The 24,513-nt window shown below is 36.9% G+C and overlaps 4 protein-coding genes and 1 long non-coding RNA gene across 14 annotated transcripts; 3 read left to right on the plus strand and 2 right to left on the minus strand.

The window, feature by feature from the left end:
* Positions 1-29: 29 nt before the first annotated feature.
* Positions 30-3,714, minus strand: LOC117608762 (protein obstructor-E). Its single transcript, XM_034334338.2, has 5 exons — positions 3,341-3,714; positions 1,601-1,864; positions 1,326-1,520; positions 1,040-1,238; positions 30-197 (listed from the first exon to the last, which is right to left on the minus strand). The coding sequence occupies exons 1-5, from the start codon at positions 3,399-3,401 to the stop codon at positions 143-145; spliced, it is 774 nt and encodes a 257-aa protein (XP_034190229.2). The 5' UTR covers positions 3,402-3,714; the 3' UTR covers positions 30-142.
* A 1,169-nt stretch (positions 3,715-4,883) lies between these two features.
* On the plus strand, positions 4,884-6,246 carry LOC117608909 (uncharacterized). Its single transcript, XR_004582443.2, has 2 exons — positions 4,884-4,995; positions 5,121-6,246. It is a non-coding gene; the product is annotated as an uncharacterized LOC117608909 (long non-coding RNA).
* LOC117608903 (uncharacterized) lies at positions 5,923-9,282 on the minus strand. Its single transcript, XM_034334660.2, has 5 exons — positions 8,968-9,282; positions 8,196-8,576; positions 7,850-8,128; positions 7,281-7,774; positions 5,923-7,212 (listed from the first exon to the last, which is right to left on the minus strand). The coding sequence occupies exons 1-5, from the start codon at positions 9,133-9,135 to the stop codon at positions 7,062-7,064; spliced, it is 1,473 nt and encodes a 490-aa protein (XP_034190551.1). The 5' UTR covers positions 9,136-9,282; the 3' UTR covers positions 5,923-7,061.
* Positions 9,283-9,676: 394 nt separating this feature from the next.
* On the plus strand, positions 9,677-14,808 carry coro (protein coronin). 8 transcript variants are annotated; one of them, XM_034334656.2, is made up of 6 exons: positions 9,677-9,788; positions 11,645-11,853; positions 11,990-12,471; positions 13,698-14,076; positions 14,153-14,395; positions 14,465-14,808. In XM_034334656.2, the coding sequence occupies exons 2-6, from the start codon at positions 11,656-11,658 to the stop codon at positions 14,642-14,644; spliced, it is 1,482 nt and encodes a 493-aa protein (XP_034190547.1). In that variant the 5' UTR covers positions 9,677-9,788; positions 11,645-11,655; the 3' UTR covers positions 14,645-14,808. The 8 variants fall into 8 exon arrangements, with proteins under 8 accessions (XP_034190547.1, XP_034190548.1, XP_034190545.1 ...); XM_034334657.2 differs by having other exon boundaries at positions 9,706-9,788; positions 11,648-11,853; XM_034334654.2 differs by lacking the exon at positions 9,677-9,788 and adding an exon at positions 9,795-9,942.
* Positions 14,809-15,468: 660 nt separating this feature from the next.
* Positions 15,469-24,171, plus strand: Gpo1 (glycerophosphate oxidase 1). Of its 3 annotated transcripts, XM_034334647.2 has the most exons (13): positions 15,469-15,641; positions 18,258-18,383; positions 19,278-19,434; positions 20,088-20,310; positions 20,386-20,549; positions 20,768-20,880; positions 20,961-21,154; positions 21,239-21,627; positions 21,726-21,976; positions 22,844-23,191; positions 23,283-23,381; positions 23,433-23,534; positions 23,990-24,171. In XM_034334647.2, exons 2-13 carry the CDS (start codon positions 18,297-18,299, stop codon positions 24,122-24,124), a joined length of 2,262 nt encoding a protein of 753 aa, XP_034190538.1. In that variant the 5' UTR covers positions 15,469-15,641; positions 18,258-18,296; the 3' UTR covers positions 24,125-24,171. The 3 variants fall into 3 exon arrangements, with proteins under 3 accessions (XP_034190538.1, XP_034190537.1, XP_034190536.1); XM_034334646.2 differs by lacking the exon at positions 23,433-23,534 and having other exon boundaries at positions 15,470-15,641; XM_034334645.2 differs by lacking the exon at positions 23,283-23,381 and having other exon boundaries at positions 15,470-15,641.
* Positions 24,172-24,513: the final 342 nt, after the last annotated feature.

The raw sequence follows: 24,513 nt of genomic DNA on the forward strand, positions 1-24,513 counted from the left end.
CTTTGATTCTCGAAATTACAATGTTTTATTTTCGATTAAGAAACGATACAAGAACAAATAATTCATATGGTTTTTTACAACGCATCGACTTATAAAATACATATTTACATCGCGGTTAGATCAGGTGAGGTTATTAAAGGGATCATAAGCGTAATGGTTTCTTCGTTCTGTCCAAGATCGTCGATTCCGGTGGTTCGCTGCAAAAAAGTAAATAAAATTAATTGAAATTCTAATACTAAATTAGGCAGTGGCTGCTCGTAGGTAAAATTAGTGGGGATGCTGCTCCAGAAAATTTTTAGCCTTCGTTTTAAAAATCGCCATTGCGGGAACGACAGTGCTCTCTCTCCTGCGCAGCCTCGCGCGCAGCTTCCTACCTGCGCATGCGCACACGGTCAAAGACCACGCCGCTTGAACTGTGAAGCGCACAGTTCCATACAAAGATTTTTGTATCTTTTTCATAAACTGGGGGATGGCTAGTGACATTAAGCTTAAAGATTATACACTCGAGGAGGAAAATAAGTGGACACTGTTCAAAATGAAATACCTCGGTTAAAATTGGACTAAATAACTTGAGGTTTTTTGAGAAGCTATAAAAATTAATTCACTAAAATATGTATTTTTATCGTTTTAAAAAATTACCATTTGTTGAAATCGTGAAAAAAATAGTGAATGGTAATTTTTTAAAACAATAAAAATACATATTTTAGTGAATTAATTTTTATAGCTTCACAAAAACCCTCAAGTTATTTAGTCCAATCTTAACCTAGGTATTTTATTTTGAACAGTGTCCACTTATTTTAAGCATAAGGAATTAAAGAAAAAAGGACTCATTATATTAAATATTATCGATAATATCAAGTGGAAATAGGTACCTATGCACGAGTCTCCACTGAAATTAGAAATTGTTCTCTAAAAGCAGAGATGAATTGAAACGAAGAAAGAAGCACCATGCTAAGATCTTAAGCTGTTTGACAAGAAGGAGCTGGCAGGAAAGGGTGATCGATTTTTATGATAGAAACGTCACGATAAATCCGCTTACCATCCTGTGACATTTTCTGCACCGTCACAGGCATTGATCAACTCGTTGAACGCGTTTCCTTCTCCGCAATTCTGTAATCGCGGCTTGCCATTCACGCAGACGTAATACCGCTGGCAGTCGTGGGGGCTACGGTAAAACTTGATCTCATTGCCGTAATAAGAGTTGGACGTATCCTCCGGACATTGGAAGCCCAAGAATGCTGCAGCATTAATTAGTCAGAATTATTATCTGTGATTTATGATCCGTTAAGGAAACAAGCTTCTGTTTACAGGTTAAAATCCTTTACCTTCGGCGTCGCAGTCTGGAACTTGATCGGGCCAATCGCACCGATAACTCTCAGGATTAAAAGCTAATCCCTCGGGACAATCAAATTTGTACCCAATACCCGCTGCACAGTTCACGAACTGACCGCAATGGGTGTGATCTCCGACCTTGAAGTAGCCATATTGATGAGGGCAATCGTCTGTTGGCTGTGGTGACTCTAAAAGATAAAAAGAATTTGAAAATTTATTTTAAAAGAGAAATCCAATTTTCCACCACAGAAAAAGAAATAATACTAACGTCTACTCTGTCTGCCCTCGCAGTCAATATCTATGGGATACCCACAGGGATAATTGAATCTCGCATCTGGATTAAACAACAGACCCTCTGGGCACAGCTTTTCTTCAGCAACTCCATCGATGCATTCTATATAAGCGTCACACTGGGAAGGAACTGGAAAACGACCATTCTTCTCTGGACAAGAGGAATGTTGCCTCGACGATATACTATGATCCACTTGATTACTCTGTCCAAATTGTGATAACACGTGATATTGACTTGCAGCTGAAAATAAAAAATGTCTCGAAAATTGTATCTCATGGAAGCTATAGATTATCCGTGAGAAAACAAATCGAAAAGTCTTTTACCGTTTTTCAATCCGAGGCTTCGTTTCCGAGATACGAGCGATTAAAGATTGGGCGCCCGACTTCCGGGGTGCCTAGACGCCTGAGCACCCCGGAAGTCGGGCGCCCAATCTTCAATCGCTTGTATCTCGGAAACGAGGCCTCGGATTGAAAAACGGTAAAAGACTTTTCGATTTCTTTTGACACGAAGAATCATTTGAACATACTCTTTATGCAAAAATAATAACTTTCAGAAATTGTTGCATTTAAATGAATATTGAAATGTTGAATTATAATTCCAAATAAAATGGTAATTCTGTTTGTGTGAAGATGAAGATGTTACACGAATAATGTCGATATTAAACATGGATCGCTTCCACCTGTTTCGTTATCCCAGACAGTGTTTCTCAATCATTCGAAAGATTTTCATCTTTTGTAGCGGCTCAATTAGAGGGTAACAGCTGATCCAGTGCGATGCACAGGTGTTTTCGCCGGTTCTGATGATTGGGAAACTCTGTCCCGTTGCATAATGCAGCACGTTGAAGAGGAAACCGGTCCCGAAGGCTAAAAGTCTCGAACAGAGAAAGTTCGACGATGCGACTTGACCTCCTCCATTGCGAACACGTCGCATACATTAGCACTGGACTTACGAAACCGGTCATCGAAATCGATAACAAATTACCAGCCGAAAATGGCAATTGCTTCATTTCAATTCACTGCCAGTTGTGGCTACCGATTCATGAATTCATTCTTGAAACTTCTCAGTGAAAAATGTTAATAATGACTGGTATTAATTTCTTCTTTAAATTATCAATATACCATTCCTTTTACTCTGCCTCGTTCAAAGGGCACTACCACGTTCTCTTGAAAGAAAAAGTTGAAGTCTCAATATAATTGAATGATTTTTAATTGGAATCATTGAGATGGAGTGGACGTGACAAGATGGCGTAACTTTCATAAACATTTCAATGGTGCAAATTTAATGCAGCGACGATTGCTGAATTTTAACAAACTACTATTTGTACCTCCAATGAACCAACTGAAATCTTTGATAAAGAATGACGAATCTCTAAGTCAATCAGAGCCCCTTTTATTTTACAAATTTTCAATTTCTTTCAAAAATGAATGGTGCACTATACCACTCTCCATCTTCAATGTATATTTACATAAATAAAACTTGGAAATTAATCCGTAGAAATTCCACATTTCAAAGTATATGGAAATGATGATATCTCATTACATTTTCCTGGACAATCCAATGTAATGTAACACAAAGTGATACACGTTTCTTTGAAATGAAATGATAGAAGGAAGGCAAAGTATACCGTTACTCCTTTGGTCCACTGTAATTTCGAAAGCAGATGGGTTTTCACTTTCTAGAAGATACGATCATAAGCGTGGATGGATGTTTACTCACATTCAATACGGCTGAGAAGGCCGCAGGCGATCACCAGATGAACGATCGTCTTCGAGGGCATCTCCGAGCTGTTGTCGTTCAGCTCCTGAAAGCAACACTACGTGTCTCCTCCTCTTCTTCGCGGGTTTTTATCATCTTCGACCACCGTGCCCTCCCATCACGCTCCTCTTCCGCCCGGTCTACCTGCTATCGACTTCCTCTTTAGACCTTCGTCCCCTGCCATATTTTTCTTTACATTTTTTCCACTCCACAGGTGAGTCTGATGGCTTAGATATTGTAGAGTTCACTGGCAGCATTTTAATGCTGGGGTGGTCATCAATTACTTGCACCAGTGAATATAATTTATATATATATATATATAAATTTCATATTCAATATATTATATTATAATATATATCAATATTCTCTATTAATATTATATTGTAATATATATCATAGAATATAATAGAATATCATATTCAATTTTAACACCAATCTTATCATTATTTCTATAAGTTGTAATTGAATTCAGTAAATCATTTTGTAATTTCGTTTCAGCAAAAATAGTTAAAAATCCCTGCAGAAAGTTATATTAATGATTTTAGAAGTAATAAGTGTTGTAGAGGATTCTGAATCTTATTGATACCTTATTAATACCATAAAATATTAAATTAATTCTTCCATATGTATCCTGTACCATTTAGGGCCATTGTTAAATTTTGGATGCCATTGTCAGTTACACCTGAGTAATAAAAATTACAAATAACTGTTAGTGATAAATATGTTACTTTTAGCTGAATATTTGTACAATAGACAAATGTATATTTGACATTCTTTCTTAGAAACCAAGCCTTAACTGTGTTTTTATCTTTTCACACATAGAACAATATAGTCTTTGATAGGTAAAAAGGTTCGTTAACGAACGATACGCAGAAAGAAACGTAGAAAATGTCAAGGCTCCGATTGTACCTGTGCGCCCGAGGCTTCGACGATTCTTCTCTAATCACGGAACTTTCGTCGACGTTACGCAAAATTCTCGTTCCATCTCCTATATTTTTCCACCTTTCTACGTTCCACGAAGAAATTCTCTCCTCTATTAATAAATTAATCATCGCAGTAGCCAGAGTTATCCGTAGCACGTTAAGCTATAATAGGTATTATTAAAAATTAATTTTCTAACCTTCAAAATTTTGCAAAATTCTGATATTAATTTATATACGTACCTTCTAATTATATGACTGAAATATAAACAGCTGGAATATAAAATTGTTCATTTTTCAATTCAAAATAATGTCAAATCATTTTTGTTTAATGAAAAGAATTTTTTATGAAGGAAAAAGCATTTGAAATCAATCATCTGCGTGGGTATTTCGTATTTCCATAGGATTGATAGCGACCCATTTTGTTTTGCAAAACACTCCTTTGAATCGATTAACGACTTATCGTAAATCGCAATCGAAATTAAATTACTGCGCGAAATTAGCTAACTATCGATTGATCTATTTCTTGATACTTTAACTTATCGATTATCGAGAATTTGAATTGTGCAAAATTTGTTTCAATTTTTTATTTCATCCATGTATTTTGTTAACAATTATTTTCTTTAAATTATTCGTTACAGTAAAGGATTGTAATTTTCGTTTTGAATGTCAACAATTAATCCCCTTGTTACAGAGGTATGGATTAATTAAAATCATCACATAATTAGTTAATAATTACACATCAATACTAATGCAAATTCCAAATTATCGTAATTTACTTAATTAAATTAAACAGTAATACATTATTATATTATTATCAGGTTATAGGTTTGCAATTCTACGATGCATACAATTATTCTTGGATTACGAATGCAAGATAAATGAATTAAATAAGAAAAGAAATACTTTAAATGTGCATCTCCATTGAATTTTGTCTTCTAAAAGCGGGATTACAGGATTGTAAAGGAGATCTTTTAGCAAGAAAAGGAACTATTTTAGACAAGGACAGAGCATGTGATATTTATCTCTTGTCATTTATAGCACAATAGTAAAACTAACCTGCTGGTAATAGGATAGTAGATTGTATAGAGGTATTAAACAAAGAGGATAAATCCTGAAAAAGGATGCAATGAGTTATACCAACTTGAATTAGACGCGCCTGGTACCGTGAAGCGCAGTGAGCCACTGCGCAGATAGTGGGTGGAGCTAAGAGGGTATGTATACATACACCTTTACTAGTTAGGGAGCGGCAGTAGTCTAAAGCTCCTGGTAGAAGAAGCACAGGAGTGCCAGGAGGTTTAATTACGAACCGTTTGGGCGATAAGATTCTAATTACGGTATTATTGATAATTACTCAGTGCCAGCCCTGAGATTTCAGGGGCCCTAGGTGGGCCCCTTCAAATATATAACACATATGTACCTCAAATAAAATTTATAAAATTAACATTAAAGCTTGTATAACTAATTTAGATTAATGTTCAAGTAAAAATTACTCTTCTTGCATTCTTAGACGCAAAATCGTGTTATGGAGTCCTTGGACCCTGGGGGGCCCTAGGTCCAGGGCCGGCCCTACTTACTTACTTATTACTATAGAAAGAAAGATTTATAATTTAAAACACGTACAACGGTACTGCACTTAATTTTTATTTAGTTTGCACCATACAACAGTTTACAAATTTTCTAGTATTCCATTATTTATTTACACGCTACTATAATTTCGCCTGAGAGTGCTATCCTGTAGCAACTTTCACATATTATTTCTCCAAATATTCTATGATATAATGATTATGTATATTCAAGCACTTAACATTCCTAATTCTTTTACACTTTATCTAAAATTTCTGATTACAAAACACTTGTAAATGTAATTGCAATTATAACAATAAATTTTGATAAGATAGCATCAGCTTCTAATTCAAACGGTAAAAAAAAATACAATTAAAAAGATTTCCATAAAAATATACCTTTCTAATGAAATCTTTGTACAATTACATGTTTTACTAAAGGCACACAACAGCCGAAATATATTTATATAAAGGCAATAAAAATGTGCAATAGCACCTATGCTTTAAAATCCTGCTTCAGCAGGTACGTGTGTATATTTAATTCTATTAACAATCAGAATAGATAATATTAGTAGACGTTAAAATAATTATTTTCTCTTTTCATTTTTATGATAATATAAATGTTCAACAGTCAGTGTGTATGAGACAGTTTTCACTTGTTATGTATTTGGATAAGCTTTGCTTATATTTTTTAAATGTGCTAATGTTATTGAGCATGGAAATACATTCAATCGTTACAATAAGTACCTGAATTCTAGCTTTAAATAATAGTTTTACGAGGCATGAATGATAAGAAGATTCTTCTTCCTGCTATTATACGCTAAGTACTATGGTTTTTCGATGTCGATTCTACTGCATTTGGAAAACGTTGAAACTTAAAAAATAATCGTTATTAAAACTTTCCTATTTAAAACGTATGATAAGTTCTATCACAAATTTGATATACTATAAACAAATAAAATCGTGTGATGTACTCAAGAACACGATTCAAATCTATACTCATTGACGCTCTATAGGATAAGTACACTTTTATGATAAGGAGCTTGAACCGTACACAGTTCTCGAAACGTTACACATGAATCATAAGTACATATTCGAGCAATAGTATGCTTCACAGTATATACATATATACAAAAGTAATCTAGTACATGAATCCTGAATGAATTTTGTGCTATTATACTAAAACTTATCCTACCGCTACTTATTCGATTCGTTGTAAGACGCTCTGCCTGCCAATTCGAGTAAGTAACGATCAGGATGATCTATCCAGTCGCTGGCACTTAATTTCACGATCCTCTGCTTCTCTGCTTCCTTCACTTGCCATTTTTTAATTTCCAATTGACGTTCCCTAAAATTTTACTCCTGTTATACTTTTATAAAAATTTATTTCATTCAAATATCAGATAAAATAGTTACCTTAATTTCGTGTCGCCACAGCCCCAAACCTCTAAGCTAGCAATTGGATAAGGTGCACCTGCAATACTGACCGAATGGAATGATTCGTCTATACTAATATACGGCGAACGTGGATTGCTCCCAAACCGCAGACCGTGAGGATAACCCCGGATATTAGTGTTCAGATATAATACTTTGGGTCCCTTTTCTATAACCCTGTACGATGGAAATAATTCAATACCCATTGAATTTTCGTCTCCCCAATAGAGGTGGCTCTCGCGCCATTCTACTGCTGAACATATACAATACGTAGGGCATACGGTGTCTTTATCTGGACTAATTGCTCTTATGAATAATAAAGTAGGACCCCTGTATCCTAGTACGTGATGAAGGAAACGATTGGCTCCTGTCCCATGTTCTGCGCTGTTGTACAGCAACGTCCAATGTCTGGGGCACACGGTGCCCATTCTTTTGGCTATTAAGGCATGCGTGACATCCTTTGGCGAATCATCTAACTGAACATTAATTTGTTTCATTATTTTACATTGTATAATAATAAAAATGTAATCAGATTTTTAATGAAAATTTACCTGAAGATAGCACTGAGGCAACGTACATGCTAATAACCATACGTAACTCAGAGGAAGTAAGACTCGAGGGAATTCAATAGACTCTGGTTGCTCTAATATCGGTGTGGGTATCTCCAGAAGTGGCTGCGGCTGTTCTTTCGACAGCAAAGCTTTACCACTTCTATATGCGGTTGTTAATACATGTATTATGTATCTATGGGGGCCTTGAACTATACGTGTACAGTTCTGCCAGATCCAGTTGCTCACATAACTCACGGACAAGGCGTATTTACCATGAAACTATAAGATATGTTTTACAATATACGAATAAACAATATATGGAACATAGAATGTTGAATATACTTACGCAAGATAGAACAACTGCATTAATTATTTGATCTGCAAAAATACAAGAAGGAGTCCCACTGTTATCCATAGCAATTTTGTAGGAAATGTTTAACAGAGCTTTTAATCCATCGGGATTAACACTTCCGTCTCCTTTCAAACAGGAATACATCCTCACATAATTTTCCAGCACCGTTTGATCGTTCATTACAGAAAGGAATTTTTCAGCTTGATGTTTAAAAGCATTCGTGCTTAAATGTGACGTGTTGACATTGGCAGTATAATGAAGGAAGTCAAATAATTTGTCACCCAAATCAGGATAATTAGGAAACAGATACCGTTGAAATACAGATTTTGTAATACCGTGCACTCGATCCTCCTCGTAAGTCAGATGAGACAATGTCTGTAAAATGTACATATTGTTATTTACATAACTGCCAAAATTCATTTCGATATATAATGCAGATTGAAACTATAGCTCGTTGATACTCAAATTTTCAAATAAAGTCAACCATATTTTCTATCTATTTTTATAACGCAATTAATGTTATCTATGGAAAAGATAGGTTGTACAAACTATGGTACTTATCAATGTTAAGTCATTCAAAAATGATTGTTGAAAAATGACTTGCACCATTCATAAAACATACATGACAGATGATACTTTTCAAATATAAGGAGCCTGCCAACTAACATTTGCGCACTAAGATCATTGTTATTGTGCAACTGATTACACGCATCTTTGTTGCGTATGATAAATTTGATACGGTGGCAGTTAAGAAAAATCTTTGTACCTTCGTTAAACTTTCGATCGGAAAGAATTGCATATGCGAATTAGATTCTAATTCGGTTCCTGAGGAACTTTTTGAAAGGCTGTTTGCATTAGCCGTATCGCCGGCATGTGCAGTGGAATCAGTCTTTTTCGTGGATGCATGTCCAGCACGTGTCACTTGATTACCCATTTCTACTAAATGTCAAAGTACAAACAAATTCACTATCTTATCTGGACATATCATTGCTCACAATAACAAAATATGCTTGCAACCATATGCAACTTGAGGAAGATCGTCATGAATGATACGAAAGTAAGTAATGCACTCGCAACATGTTATGTACATGGACGCACGTAACCAAATGCGATTTCACTTTTAAGTGTGTTCTGTAAACGTCCAAACTAATTATGTTCAAAAATTGAACTAAATAAAGCATGGACGAAATACAGTATTGAATTTTTTTGTATTCGATTAATGAGATTCAAATGGGAAGTATTAAGAATTTATTATATTTCTTCCGATTTCTATTATCATTTGAGGTTAGGAAGAAAGAATTAAATAGTTTAACCATTACTATCAGTGTATTATCATACTTTTACAATACGAGAAATTGAATATCAATTATAAAACATTATTTAACGCAATCGATTAACAAACAATTGTGATAATCAATAACGAACGCGTAGAAAATTTGAAATATTCAATATTTCGCGGTTGGGGGCCGCCATGTTGCGTTTAGAAGCGCGCGCATCCATCATCCTCATTAGCGCGTGAGATTTGGGGGGTGGGGAGAGTTCTTTTCCAAAAGCGTGCATCGGCTGTCATCGGGAAAAAATTTGTCGGTGAGAACTCATTTGCACACGTACTCTAGAAAAATATTCTTCCAAATTGTTTTCTCGTATCCACGAAACGGTCCATCGATTTCCAACGTTCGTGCGCGTATGTAACTCGTTCGATTTCTTCGTATACACAAGTGGCCGAAGAAAAGGTGGGGAGGTGAGACGAAAGTAATCGTAAGAAAGTATCGCAAGTAGACACGTTATTAACTTATAACGCGACCGAAGAAGTATCTTCGGGGGTAGGTATTCGCAGGAGCAGGGTGCGCACTTCCAAATAAGGTGCTCTTAAATGATCCAGTCGTTCGTGTGAATAGCGCTACTACGTGGTGATTCGCTGAATTACAGTGAAACGTTATTGCTTCTCGGCGGGAATGTCGAAATTCTAAAGTGCTCCTTTTTTAACAACCATTCACACGATTAACCGATGCACTCGTTTATTCTTATCGTTACAGTATCACCGTGACACTGAATCGCGTTCGACGTACGCAATTATCTCGGTGTGCGTGTATCGTATACAAACACGTGGTAGATTAGATACAGTTAGCGGTAGGGGATAACAGTCAGCGTCAATCCGTTGACGATAGCAGAACGATTAATCGGAACGTGGAAATTATTCCGTTACATAGCTTTCTACCAGCTGTAATTCGTATATAAAAATAATCAGTTTTATCGCAGTTTAATAAAGTGCATTCGTATTTCCAACAAATTGGACTGAATTAAATCAACGAGGAAGAATGATAAATAATTCGTTGTTGTAATTAAAGGTATATAACTCGTTCGAGTTTTTTCAATGAAAATCTCCGCTCCAATAATCCAATTTCTAATATGTTAATTTAATGATAGATATTTAATTAAAATTCAAACCGAATGCAATTGACCCAAATGTGTCCTCCAGCGTTGTTCGTGTTACGACGCGTTCCTAGGTCGCTTCTCGATCAGCGTACCCAGGGCCGGCGTGACCTTCTTCAGGGCCCGGTTCAAAAATGTTGCGGGGGTAGAATACACATTGAAATCCTATACTTAAATTTCACAATAAGGAATTATTTATTGCAAGTACAAATTATAATACAATATTACATAATTTTTCTCGCTATTTTTGCCTCAAAATCTTTGATTACTCAAAATTAATTAAGTTTGCTACTTCGCTTTTTATTGAAAGAATAGCCAGAGATGTAAATCGATCTCGGCTTATCGATGATCGAAGATAATTTTTTATTAATTTCAACCGCGAGTTTTCGCGGGGCCTTTCGAAACGCGAGGCCGGGTTCCGGTGAAAAGCGCTGAACCTGCCTCGCGCCGCCCCTGAGCCTACCGTCAAAAATTGTTGCTCATAAATTTATTCATGATAAGTCGTACGAAAATAATCGAAGTAACGTTATTTCGGCTGCGATCGTTGCCTTAGACGGTACCGAACCGGGAGTGTAGTAATATAAATTCAGGAACGCTATGACGATCGGTGTGTGAATCATCGTCGTATAAAAGCGGCGGCTGGGTTTATTTTCGGTGAATCGGTTCTATTTTTCGATTCGCCAACTATGGTCTACGAAAGTATATATTTCGAATAATCATCAGCCCTACGTATGTACGTATAAAACATTTCGATGGATATTAAATTCGTCGGAGCGTAGTATCAGGGTTCGAAAATATTCTTATTTAAGTCGCGCTCATTTTAACACCGAGGGTGGGGAATCTATTTATAAAACGGGGATGGTCCACACGCGACGCCCACGCTGGCTGTGGACACGTAACAATAATTTATTTAAAATAATCATAATAACCGGCGTTGAAAATACTGATCCTAGCAGCGTCGTTCTAGGTTAATCATTGTTGTTTCAATTTTCTGTTTTCCCGGTCGAAAGTAGGTGCAGATATGTCTTTCCGTGTAGTGCGTAGCAGTAAGTTCCGCCACGTGTACGGAACAGCTTTGAAACGTGAACAATGTTACGACAATATAAGGGTGTCCAAGTCGTCCTGGGACTCGACCTTCTGTGCTGTGAATCCAAAGTTCCTTGCCATCATCGTTGAGTCAGCCGGCGGTGGTGCTTTCATTGTGTTGCCGCACAACAAAGTAAGTCTCACCCTTGCTAGTTTCTCTAATCCATCGCCTGTTCCCTTAAACCATAGGTTCATTCAGTTATCTTCATGTATCGGGTTCAAAGGATTGTCGTAGAAGTAGTTTTGACCATCGTTTTGAATTATTGTAGGTAGGACGGATACCAGCTGATTATCCTTTAGTCGGTGGACATAAAGGTCCTGTGTTAGACATCGCATGGTGTCCTCATAACGACAATGTCATAGCATCTGGTTCTGAGGATTGTGTAGTTAAAGTATGGCAAATACCGGACGGTGGTATTTCCAGGACGTTAACGGAATCTGTGGTAGACTTACAGCTGCATCAGCGCAGAGTAGGTCTTGTACTATGGCATCCGTCTGCGTTGAACGTATTACTTACAGCCGGATCTGACAATCTTGTCTTGATCTGGAACGTCGGTACAGGAGAGGCTATGGTTCGGATAGATTGTCATCCGGATATGATTTATTCTGCATGCTGGAATTGGGACGGATCTAGATTAGTCACCACGTGTAAAGATAAAAAGATTCGAATTTTGGATCCAAGGACGGGGGAGATGTTGGAAGAAGCCATTGCGCACGAAGGTAGTAAAGCTACGCGTGCAATCTTTCTAAGGTACGTAAATTTTCTTTCAATAAATGCATACGCACTTTTATCCTTTACTTGTACAGCGGTTGATCAAAAAATTTCACTTTATGTGCGCTTTATTTGAATAAATCTATCCAGGCATGTAAAGACTAATGAAAACCAATATTTGTACAGATACTAGTTTAAAATAAGTATTTTTGTTAAAATGTTCCTAAGGATAATTATCTTTTATTATGCAAAACACTATCAACATATTTTTCACAACGAATAATCATCAAACAATATACATCCGCCTTTTTACACGATAAATGTATTCAGGATAAAATAGTACAATGATATATTTATTTGAAAACTATGATATTTCTAGCAGGCAATAACAATTTTTTTTTTTAGTGACATGTGACTGTTACTTCTTAAATGAAGTATCGATATAAATTTTTATAATAGACACACTTCTATTTGCGCGTTAAGAATATCTTTATTTTTTATTATCACATGGTCTTTCCAATTTGTGTAGTGCGAGATTTGGTAATTTTTAATGGAATACTTGAAGATTGAAAATTCAACATCAGGAGGATGTGTGTCGGCTTAATAAATGCAAATATCAAGATGTCCGCTGTGTAATATCTGCATAAAAGTTTCAGTAAGTATTGTATATCAAGTTATTATCTTAAAATATAACATTTTATACACGTTGAGAAACCGGATATGTGTACAAATTTAAAAATACAGTGAAATAACTACACTAATACAGAACATATTATATCGTAACAAGAAAGTGTGATTTTTCCTGATTCGATAGAGAATTATTAATTTTGAATGACGAATACCTGTTCCAAAAGCAGACAAACGATTCAGGTATATATTTTGAAAAATCCAGTCACCAGCTGGTGCGCTGACTTCTACTCAAATATAATTTAAATGTATAAGCATTCCTTAATTACGGTTATATTTATTTTATGTTATTTCACATATGTGTTTAATACAGACAAAAATTTGTGCATAGGTACAATGTTCAGATGTTGTAACAAGGTGGATGTTATTTAGTTTTGATGATTAACTGAAATAAAAAAAAAAAAAGAAATTAAGAAAGTAACATAATATAAAACATATTATGTAAATGTGTAATATTTAAATATATATATATATATACATATTTGTAGGAGCTTGTTTTTGTATGTATGAATGTATGTTTTTAAAGTATCCAACTAAAGCTTTGTATCCACAAAGTTGTGTGTTTGCTATGTTTTCAGGGGAGGCTTGATCTTTACCACAGGTTTCAGTAAAATGTCTGAGAGACAGTATTCCCTACGTGCTCCTGACATGTTAGGTGAACCCATAGTTATGGTAGAATTGGATACCAGCAACGGAGTAATGTTCCCTCTCTATGATTCTGACACAAATCTAGTGTACTTATGCGGCAAGGGTGACTCTGTAATTCGGTATTTTGAAATAACCCCTGAACCTCCTTTCGTTCATTATATCAATACGTTTCAAACCCCTGATCCTCAACGAGGTATAGGAATGATGCCAAAACGAGGCTGTGATGTTAATAGCTGTGAAATAACTAGATTTTACCGGCTCAACAACTCAGGTTTCTGCCAGGTTATCTCCATGACTGTACCAAGAAAGGTAGATGAATTATTTTTCTTCAAAATTCAATGTACATATGAAAGAATTTTTTATTATAAAATTTCTTCATTTTCAGTCGGAACTTTTCCAAGAAGATTTGTATCCAGATACCCCAGGCGATACCGCTGCAATCTCTGCTGAAGAATGGGAAAAAGGAACTGACGCAGATCCGGTACTGATATCTTTACGGGACGGTTATCAGCCGTCAGCTACTAAAAACGAACTGAAAGTTCATAAGAAATCGAATATCCTGAGTAAAGGAGCAAAAGTTGCTTCCAATTCTTCTCAGAATGCCACCCAAGCTTCGGCAGGCATTTCTGTACGTTACTTGTACATTTATGGATTCACCTTTCTTATTTAACCGTAATTAAAAATAATATAATTACAGGAGGAATTGTTGAAAGAATTCACAGAAGAGATAAGAAAATTAAAAGCGGTAATTGTGAAACACGAGGGTAGGATACGGGTGCTCGAGTCAGCTGTTGCTCTTCAAATGAAAGAAGATGAGAGAAAAGAAAAATCGTCTACACCTACCGATAGAGAGGTGCTCGCATCTGACGAGGTGTAATTTTTGACTTATATTTTTAGCTCATAAAAATAATGTGAAGAAACTAATTATGTAATAAAAAATGATCATATATTTTGATATAACAATTTGTGTAAATAGTAGGTTTTAGCTATGTTGTGTGTCTTGATTCTTCTCTTTTTCTTTTTTTTTTTTTCTTTTTTTTTGCAATGATCTTTGCTATTTATTGTACATCCATTCATCATACATCCTGTGCATTTGTACTATGTTTACATCTTTTATTTTGTTAGATCATTATATGTGACACTTGTTACTAGCATTAAGATTTCGGATCTTATATCGTCTAATACACACAAGACTTTTATGTATATGCAACTTTATAATTGTTCACGACAAACGAGTGCCTAGTTTGTACAGATACTTCATTGTAAAATAATGAAATATTGTTTTATTCCTGGTACGAATATCCTGCATAATTTATATGTGTATAAATTATGCTACATGAAATAATTGAACAATCGCTATTTTACAGTTTAATGTGCGAATAACAAGTAAGATACTAAGTATTTTTGACTAATCTGTTTTTTGACATTAAAAGAGAAAACCATTTGTTTTGTACAAAAAATGTGAATATAAAATAATATAATTGATTGAATGAAATTTTTCAGATTTTTAACTACGTCGATCCCAAAATTTAGATACGCTTAATTTATTTATTTATTTCAATTCACGGGCATAGTCCTTTGTAATTAAAAAAAAAAAATATATTGTTTGAATTGTCGAGCGCGCCTGAAAATGATTCGACAAACTTCCGACAGATGTCGCGGCTGTTCGCAAATTTTTTATCTTCATTAACTCTTGCCTGATTGTTCGCTACAGTCCACGACCCACGAGTCCATTCGCTTGTGCGACGCGGTGAAATGTGTACCGGTATCTTTGTTAAATATGTGCATCGTTAATTATTAATTGCACAAATCGCGCTCACCACCACTGTGCGCGGGTGTTCTTAAGAGTCCATTGACTGTCAGTCTGTTTTGCAGTAAGTAACAAAATCCTTGTACTCGATACTTTTATTATTTTCAACATAACTAATCAATTATCATCGATAATTTTAATCATTCTTCATAAAAACCTCTTATTTTTATTGCTAATTGTTTAACGTTTGTTAAGAATCATGTACAATTTCATTTTTCTATACGTTTCATAACCTTACTTTTTGGGGTTTGTTACCTCTCGGTATACAGAGGGATGACGGGTAACGAAGGATTGTTTTATTAAAATGTAAGGATCGTATATACATAATTTCATTTTTCTATACGTTTCATAACCTTACTTTTTGGGGTTTGTTACCTCTCGGTGTACAGAGGGACGACGGGTAACGAAGAATTGTTTTATTAAAATATAAGGATCATGTACAATTTATTATATATTTTACTTGTTTCTCCCTCCATCTAGTCATAATATATTGTGCGCATTGTATAATGAGAACGTCTTCAATACAAATGACATTCGAAGGCATTTGGCACGAGATTCGCGGGTGCTATTTTAAAACCTCAGCTTTGCGACATCGTTTTCGACTTTTGTATTATCGCAATATACACGTATTCCGAGGTACTTTGCATAAAGAATATTGTGCAAAGGTTTATGACACTGTTTGCTTTGATCAAGGTAAACCCATTTTTATCCAATTTTTATCCCTAGGCGGTCGAATTTGTGGTTGATCGTTAGATTCTTTTTGAATTATGCTGATCACGTTAAATATTCCAATAGCGTGGATAGAAAAATACTAGTATTCACTGATTATGTGAGCGTTAGCTTACGTAATTCCACGTGTTTTAGGGGACTGTCAAGGTCTCGTAGCGAACATAGTGTAAATTATTTTTTAACACCTCAATGGCATTACTAGTGACATGAAAATCTGTCTAATTAATTATCGTTCGATGAAAATATACTACAGATATCGAATGATTTTTCGATAGAAAAACACTATAATGGATTGTGAAATTAGCAATGGGAAATAAATCTTTCAAAATAGTCGAGACAGCCATTTTGGGTGACGCATCTTTAACAGGTATACGTGCGAATACGAGACAAGTGTAAAGATGTGCCTTTTTTTAGAAATTTACTTTTTTTACACAAAACGAGTTTTAAAAGTGATGTAAGTGCTAGAAATTTATTAACTAGTTGTAACATTCCATGACAGAGGCTTGTCGGATGGCAAACACCACACCATAGATTCATCCTAATCAATTCCTAATCCTTACTCGTCCTGTACTTCGTACCCTTCTTTAATCATACTGTTCCTTGACCACTACCCCTACCATTACCAATCTCCATTAATAGAATATAAAAACCTGCAAGATTATAGAACAACTAGATTTCATTACCTACTAGTCGAGTGCATATTCAATAAAATTTCTAAAGAGTATTCTTAACGTGTTGTCAATTTCCTTGGAATCCAACATATTATTCTTGACATTAAATTTCCAGTGAAATAGTCGGCGAAAAAGCCCGAGTCTTTGCGAATCTCGTGTTTGAGTTACAATCAACGTGCCTGTTATCAATCGCACATTTTTCTATCTGATAATTGAATAACCCTCTCCGCGTAGTCGTTACTTGTAAGTAGGAAGTTTCAACACGTGCCGAGGTGGTAATTACAACGCATTTAAGTAATTCACGTTGCACTTGTTGAACTCTTACATCATTAAGGGTATCAAATGTTATTATGGGAAATTTATACACACGCTTTGTGCGACGCGTCGGGATGCCGAATGAGGCGATATGTCGCGAGATAGAGGAATAGTATGTCACGTGCGATAAATGCAGGTGTTCCGGGATCAGGGCCGGCCTTGGGCGTAGGCGGCCGCCTAGGGCCCCCCAAGGTCCAGGGTCCCTATAAGACGATTTTGCATCTAAGAATGCAAGAAGAGTAATTTTTACTTGAATATTAATCTAAATTAGTTATACAAGCTTTAATATTAATTTTATAAATTTTGTTTTGGGTAATTTTTTTTATGTCAAATATGTGAAGGGGCCCCTTTTCGGACACCTGAAATCTCAGGGCCGGCCCTGTCCTAGATATCTGCCAGTGAGTCATTTTTAAAATAATAATTCTTTTCGATAGAAGCTAACGAACTGTTGTTTTTCTGTTGCATTAAATATCGCGTTATAACGAGCAGGAAAAAAGGTACCTTTGTACAATGATTTTTCTTTGTCAGGGGAAAAAAATTGAACTTGTTTATTAATTCGCGAACGATCGCGCTAACCTCGTTAAACGATTCAAATAGTATTGCATCTTTTTTTATTAGGGTCTAAAAGGGAGAATCATTTCCGTGTCAGCGTCGCGCACGTTGCACCTGTTGATATATTGCCAAATAACATGGACGATGATTCACTAAATAAATCAGGAGCATCGATTAATTAAAAGATTACGTTTGATTCTCGCTGTTGACGTCGATCCGATTTATCTAATCGATTTCATATATGAAATTTTTGTATAATGAAATAAGCGCTTATCGCATCGACGTTTTGCCGTTTAGTAATTCTGAACGATATTTTTCCGAGTTTTTTTCGTTTCGCCTTCATCTTACGTAATTTCTAAACAACGTATGACGTGGAATTAATCTTAATATAGAGGCATTTTGATTCGTTCCAGATCTTTCCTAAAAGATTGTCGAATCGTAAGTGACGTAAGATGGCATCATTGAAGTTACTAGCGGGGGGTGCAAGTGCCATCGGTGCTAGTGCCCTTACCTCCTATTTATTGCTATGTGACAATACCGTAAGTACATTAATTATTACGATATAAAAAAGATATTTTCTTCGTCGAATCATGACTTTTATTTGTTCCCCGTATCACTTTCGCAATAATTCAATATTTTGTAACCGTAGAACTTTCCGATTGATAAAAAGCGCGGGAATCCCATCGATTTGAATGCTACAATTTTTTTTACACGTTTCTTTCTTTTTCTCAATTCGAAAATACTTTGATATTATTTTTAGTTTTTATATAGAACGCGTAAAAGAAGGCGTGATAGATGATGCTTATGAAAATGGCAGAGATCCTGTATTAATTTCAAGTCTGATGAAAATTTGGTTTGTAGCGCGACAATAGTCTATGCTAGTTACTCAAGGCTGCATAGCGTTTCGTGATCAACAGTCGGTCAGCAGTCACATGGTTACTGAAATTTCACTGCTAGCAAGGTCTGTGCCAGACCAGGACTAGGTATCAGGGATGCTCGGCTATTTCTAACGCGGCATAAACCATAGCTTTTTAAATACCGTTCTATATATAATCGCGCGCAATTATACGCTCGAGGAAGCTGCGTTTTACGATTGTATTTTATCTGAAATGTTCCACTGAGCGGAACTTTACATAAACGATGCGGAAAATTTAATCGAATCTCGGAGAAATTGATCTATCATTTCCAAGGAATCGGGTAAATAATTAATTTCATTGTTAGCTAACCGAGATTGATTATCCAAAGTCCAATGCCGAACAGCGTAGGGTCGTCTATTGTAATAATCGTTTTGTATTTCGAGCGAGAATAATAGGAGATAATGAATCGCGTGAATGAATACGTGGAAATTGTTCTTTGGTATTAGAAAGGGACACCGCTGTTTTCTTGGAATACCGTGTAGAGAACGGTTATAAAAATTATATTCTTTTTGTCAGGTGCACGCAGACAAGCCAAGGGTGAAGCCTGCAAAAAGGCCTCTGCCAACCAGAGAGGATCAAGTAAAAACTTTGAAAACTCATGGCGAATATGATGTTCTTATCATTGGTGGTGGTGCGACAGGAGCTGGGTGTGCATTGGATGCCTGTACACGAGGTATTTCTTTTTCTATCGTTAATAAAGATGAAGGTCAAACTTCGTTTTAGGGGACCAAAAATTAGTGGTTCCAAAGTATCAAATGTTTTTGACCTGAAATATTCAAAAAAACAAATGAAAAATTCAGGAAACCAATGTTTGTATTTAGTGGTGTTTGACAGGTAGTACGACGCCATATTGTTTTTACGCATTCTCTGATTGGTTCGCTGAAATGGCTAACTTCCGATTACTTTATTTAAAAACATATTGCTTCTTGATTGCTGCTATCAAAAAGTCCATTAGATGTGTTTAATTAATTTTATAAAACCTACGCCACAAACATTCACATAGACGATCGGCAAAATATTCGTCGTGGAAGCGACTCCAATCTAGATTTCGAATTTATGTGCGAACCAATCAGAAGATGGGTAGAAGCAATATGGCGTCGTACTAAGCTGTCAAAATACGCTAAATACACTTTTTTCACATAATCGTATTTTTTAAACAAATCGTTTCTTAAACTTGTAACTTGCATTTTCGAATGTTTCAGGTCGAAAACTATAAGATATGATATTTTCTAATCAAAAATTTGTAGTCCACTGAGACGAAGTGTAGCACAAGATAAATAAAACAGTTATATGAATAGTATCCTAATATACATATTTTATTTGAAGGTCTGAAGACAGCTTTAGTAGAGAGAGATGATTTCGCATCTGGCACGTCTTCCAGAAGTACAAAACTCATCCACGGAGGGGTTCGTTATCTACAAAAGGCCATCCTGCAGCTGGATGTGGAACAGTACAAAATGGTTAAGGAAGCTTTACATGAACGAGCATCTATGTTGCACAGTGCGCCTCATTTGGCTTACCCTTTACCTATTATGTTGCCAGTTTACACGTGTGTTAATCATTCGTTGCTTCCCCCTTGTGTAAAATTGATTCTACTAAATTAACATCGTTACCTTTTTAACAGATGGTGGCAAATACCTTACTACTGGTTCGGTATAAAGATGTATGACGTAGTCGCTGGAAGTAAAACGGTCAAATCATCCTACTTCCTTAGCAAATCAAACGCGTTAGAACTGTTTCCTATGTTGAAAGGAGATAAACTAACAGGGGCTATTGTTTATTATGACGGTAATGTTTTCTATGCGCTTATCAGTAGTAGCATCTTTTTTAAAAATTTTTATTTATTCATTTTTTAATAGTATTAGAAAATTTTTTCATTATTAAATTTACAATCTGAAAGTTAAATAATTCTATTTTTATTCAAGAAAATTAATTTAAAAAATTTTAAATACGTAATGTCGTATAAGAAGTATCAATAATCTCATACTTTCTTTTTTATATAATAGGTCAACAAGATGATGCGAGAATGAATTTGGCAGTTGCCCTTACCGCTTCGCGTCACGGGGCAACAGTTGTAAATCACGTCAAAGTTGTTAATCTCTTAAAAGGTCGCGATAAGGTACTATTGATATTGTCTGATTACAGGTAGTGAGATAAAACAGTAGATTCTTGATTGAAATAAAATTTATATTTTTAAAGGATGGTAATCGCATACTAACTGGCGCTCACGTGAAAGATGACCTCACAGGGGAGGAGTGGGATGTTAAAGCAAAGGCAATAATTAACGCAACAGGCCCGTTCACAGATCATATCAGAAAAATGGACGATCCAAGCATACCAGAAATCTGTTCTCCATCATCTGGCGCGCATATCGTTCTTCCAGGTTATTACAGGTAAGTTATCATCAGAATTTAATTTTAAATAAAATAAATAAAATAAAGACTCATGAAATGTTTCTAATAATTCTATCGATATAGTCCTGATCAAATGGGATTACTGGATCCAGCAACGAGCGATGGCCGAGTAATTTTCTTTTTACCCTGGCAAAAGCAAACGATCGCAGGAACGACCGATTTGCCCTGCGAAGTAACGCATAATCCCCGGCCAACCGAAGACGAGATCATGTTTATCTTACGCGAGGTTAAAAACTATCTTAATCCAGACGTTGAGGTGCGTCGCGGAGACGTGTTGTCCGCCTGGAGCGGTATCAGGCCCCTCGTATCCGACCCGAACAAACCCAACACCCAGTCGCTCGCTAGAAATCACATCGTACACGTTAGCCCTGCCAAACTGATCACGATAGCTGGAGGAAAATGGACAACGTACAGGGCAATGGCTGAAGAGACAATCGATGCAGCTATCAGAGGTATTTCAGAAATATGGTATTATAAAATGAAATGGTATTATCTTTATACAATAATATATATAAATGAAATGGTATTAATTTATCTGTAATTTGTTAAGCTTGCGATCTGAAGCCTGAAAGGCCCTGCCAAACCAATGATTTCCTCTTAGAGGGGGCTCATGGGTGGAGTCCAACGATGTACATTAGATTGGTGCAAGATTTTGGCTTGGAATGCGAAGTTGCACAGCATCTGGCCAGGAGTTACGGAGACCGTGCGTTTGCCGTTGCGAAAATGGCTTCTCTGACTGGTAAACGTTGGCCAATTATTGGTAAAAAGATTCATCCCGAGTTTCCGTACATCGACGCCGAAGTAAGTTTCCAACGTTTCTCTTAATTATTCGACAGGTCCGAGGGCCCCTTCACATACAAGACATAAAAAAAAGTAGCTCAAATAAAATTTCTAAAATTAACATTGAAGCTTGTATAACTAATTTAGATTAATATTCAAGTAAACATTATGGGGGGAGAGGGCCCGGACCTTGGGGGAGAGGGCCTGGACCTTGGGGGAGAGAGCCTGGACCATAGGGGATCGGGCCCGGACCTTAGGGGAGAGGGCCTGGACCTTGGGGGAAAGGGCCCGGACCTTAGGGGTGAGGGCCTGGACCTTGGGGGAGAGGGCCCGGACCTTAGGGGAGAGGGCCTGGACCTCGGTGGGGCCCTGGACCTTGGGGGAAAGGGCCCGGACCTTAGGGGTGAGGGCCTGGACCTCGGTGAGGCCCTGGACCTTGGGGCAGAGGGCCCGGACCTTAGGGGAGAGGGCCTGGACCTCGGTGGGGCCCTGGACTTTGGGGGAGAGGGCCCGGATCTTAGGGGAGAGGGCCTGGACCTCGGTGAGGCCCTGGACCTTGAGGGAGAGGGCCCGGACCTTAGGGGAGAGGGTCTGGACCTTGGGGGAGAGGGTCTGGACCTTGGGGGAGAGGGTCTGGACCTTGGGGGAGAGGGTCTGGACCTTGGGGGAGAGGGCCCGGACCTTAGGGGAGAGGGTCTGGACCTTGGGGGAAAGGGCCCGGACCTTAGGGGTGAGGGCCTGGACCTCGGTGGGGCCCTGGACCTTGGGGGAGAGGGCCCGGACCTTAGGGGAGAGGGCCTGGACCTCAGGGGGCCCTAGGCGATCGCCTAGGCCCAGGGCCGACCCTGTTATTCGATATACCACCGACAATAATTCTGTTGCTTTCAGATTCGATACGGGGTTCGCGAATACGCGAGAACAGCGATTGATATGATCGCGAGACGGCTAAGATTAGCGTTCTTGAACGTTCAAGCAGCACAAGAAGCTCTTCCAAGTATAATAGATATCATGGCAGAAGAGTTGCACTGGACACCCGAGGAGAAGCAGAACCAGCATAAGGAGGCCAGCGAATTCCTCGCCAACGAAATGGGACATACGGTGAATCGTGTGTCCCGTGATAAAATTCCCATCAACCTTACGAAAGAAGAGATACAACTGTACATTAAGCGTTTCGGTATCATTGACAAAGATAACAAGGGATACGTTTCCATTAACGACATCAGGAGAGGACTTAAGGTGCATACAAATTCTATGTTCAAAATTATTCTTTCTTTCTTTTTTTTTTTTACTTTTTTTTTCTGTCACACCTTTAATTATCAATGTCCAGGTACTTGGCTTAAAACTGAAGGAAGATGAGATGCACACTTTGCTCAATGAAATTGATCTCAGTTACAATGGGCAAATGGAACTGCAAGATTACTTACAGGTAAATCAGAGAATCACGTATTTAATTAGTATTTCTTTTTACCGTTCGCAGTTATTCGGTGACAAGGAAGTACCTGGTGAAGAGCTTCATGAAATACTGCGCGAAATCGACACTAATATGAACGGTCAGGTCGAGTTGGACGAATACCTTCAGGTCTGTGGAAGTTCGCTCGCAGAGTTGTCGTTACAAGTTTTATTGTTTTAACACCTCCTTTCATTGTATTTTATTTTATTCTTTTTTTTACGTCATCCTACACAAAAATCCTGTTTTCTATCATCGTTCAAAATTAATATTAGAAGAAAAAAAAAATGGAAAGACCTGTTGGGTACAAGATAGATTTACCTATAACTCTTCTTGTCTGTTTTCATATAACAAATTGGACAATATTTTCTATTGCACGGACAGTTTGTTAATAAAAATACTCGTCTAACACAGTGCCTTCTGTCTGACGTAGTATAACACTTGCTTGTTTCTCCTCTGGTGCAAAATATTTTAGTGTCATGCTGCTCTTGGTGCCAGATCAAAGTTACCACTGTTTGAAAATTTATTTTTTTCTTTTATCCTTTCTATGTTCTATCCGTATAATTAATTATTATCGTTTCATGCAGATGATGTCGGCTATCAAGTCTGGACACGTGGCGTATTCACGGTTCGCAAGAATGGCAGAAATGGAGGAAGCGGAGCACGACAAGGACGTATTGAGGAAAAAAGTCACTGTAGAGAGATCAGGCGGTGGACTGTAAAGGAGTTCATATTTGACGGCAATTGTACAATATCCGTACTATTCAAACCGCGGTTGAAAATATTCAATTGTTTAATTGTATAATCTCTGTTCACTTGAAACTTCACTGTACGTGTAGCTGATTTTTAGTACAAACGTTTCAGGTCAACTTGCGCGCACCAACGAACAATTATGTGGCATTCAGTATGGTTTTATTGCACAAGTGTAAATCAATTACACTTTTAAATTTAAATTTCATGTAAATATCTTATGTACAGCATTTCAATTTTATTTACTACACGAGAGTAAATGTGTTCTATTTGTATATAAGATTGTCGCAGAGTTCAGCCTTGAAATTCAGTGACGCGATTTAAGTGTACCCTTGTAAATCAAACGCAGTTATCAAAAATT

Source organism: Osmia lignaria, chromosome 8 (assembly GCF_051020975.1).
Source record: "Osmia lignaria lignaria isolate PbOS001 chromosome 8, iyOsmLign1, whole genome shotgun sequence".
Classification (NCBI taxonomy): Eukaryota; Metazoa; Arthropoda; class Insecta; order Hymenoptera; family Megachilidae; genus Osmia; species Osmia lignaria.

Bases quoted from the DNA above. Each gene is read 5' to 3' on its own strand.
- Gpo1 (XM_034334647.2), top strand. From the start codon at position 18,297: ATGGCATCATTGAAGTTACTAGCGGGGGGTGCAAGTGCCATCGGTGCT. The intron at 18,384-19,277 runs GTAAGTACATTA...TCTTTTTGTCAG, and splicing joins TATTGCTATGTGACAATACC to GTGCACGCAGACAAGCCAAG. The intron at 23,382-23,432 runs GTAAATCAGAGA...TACCGTTCGCAG, and splicing joins AACTGCAAGATTACTTACAG to TTATTCGGTGACAAGGAAGT.
- LOC117608903 (XM_034334660.2), bottom strand. From the start codon at position 9,135: ATGGGTAATCAAGTGACACGTGCTGGACATGCATCCACGAAAAAGACT. The intron at 8,577-8,967 runs GTACAAAGATTT...TACATTTTACAG, and splicing joins CGATCGAAAGTTTAACGAAG to ACATTGTCTCATCTGACTTA. The intron at 7,213-7,280 runs GTAACTATTTTA...GTAAAATTTTAG, and splicing joins TGTGGCGACACGAAATTAAG to GGAACGTCAATTGGAAATTA.
- coro (XM_034334656.2), top strand. From the start codon at position 11,656: ATGTCTTTCCGTGTAGTGCGTAGCAGTAAGTTCCGCCACGTGTACGGA. The intron at 12,472-13,697 runs GTACGTAAATTT...CTATGTTTTCAG, and splicing joins ACGCGTGCAATCTTTCTAAG to GGGAGGCTTGATCTTTACCA. The intron at 14,077-14,152 runs GTAGATGAATTA...CTTCATTTTCAG, and splicing joins CCATGACTGTACCAAGAAAG to TCGGAACTTTTCCAAGAAGA.
- LOC117608762 (XM_034334338.2), bottom strand. From the start codon at position 3,401: ATGCCCTCGAAGACGATCGTTCATCTGGTGATCGCCTGCGGCCTTCTC. The intron at 1,865-3,340 runs GTGAGTAAACAT...TTTTATTTTCAG, and splicing joins CCTTCTCAGCCGTATTGAAT to CTGCAAGTCAATATCACGTG. The intron at 1,239-1,325 runs GTAAAGGATTTT...TTAATGCTGCAG, and splicing joins TCCAGACTGCGACGCCGAAG to CATTCTTGGGCTTCCAATGT.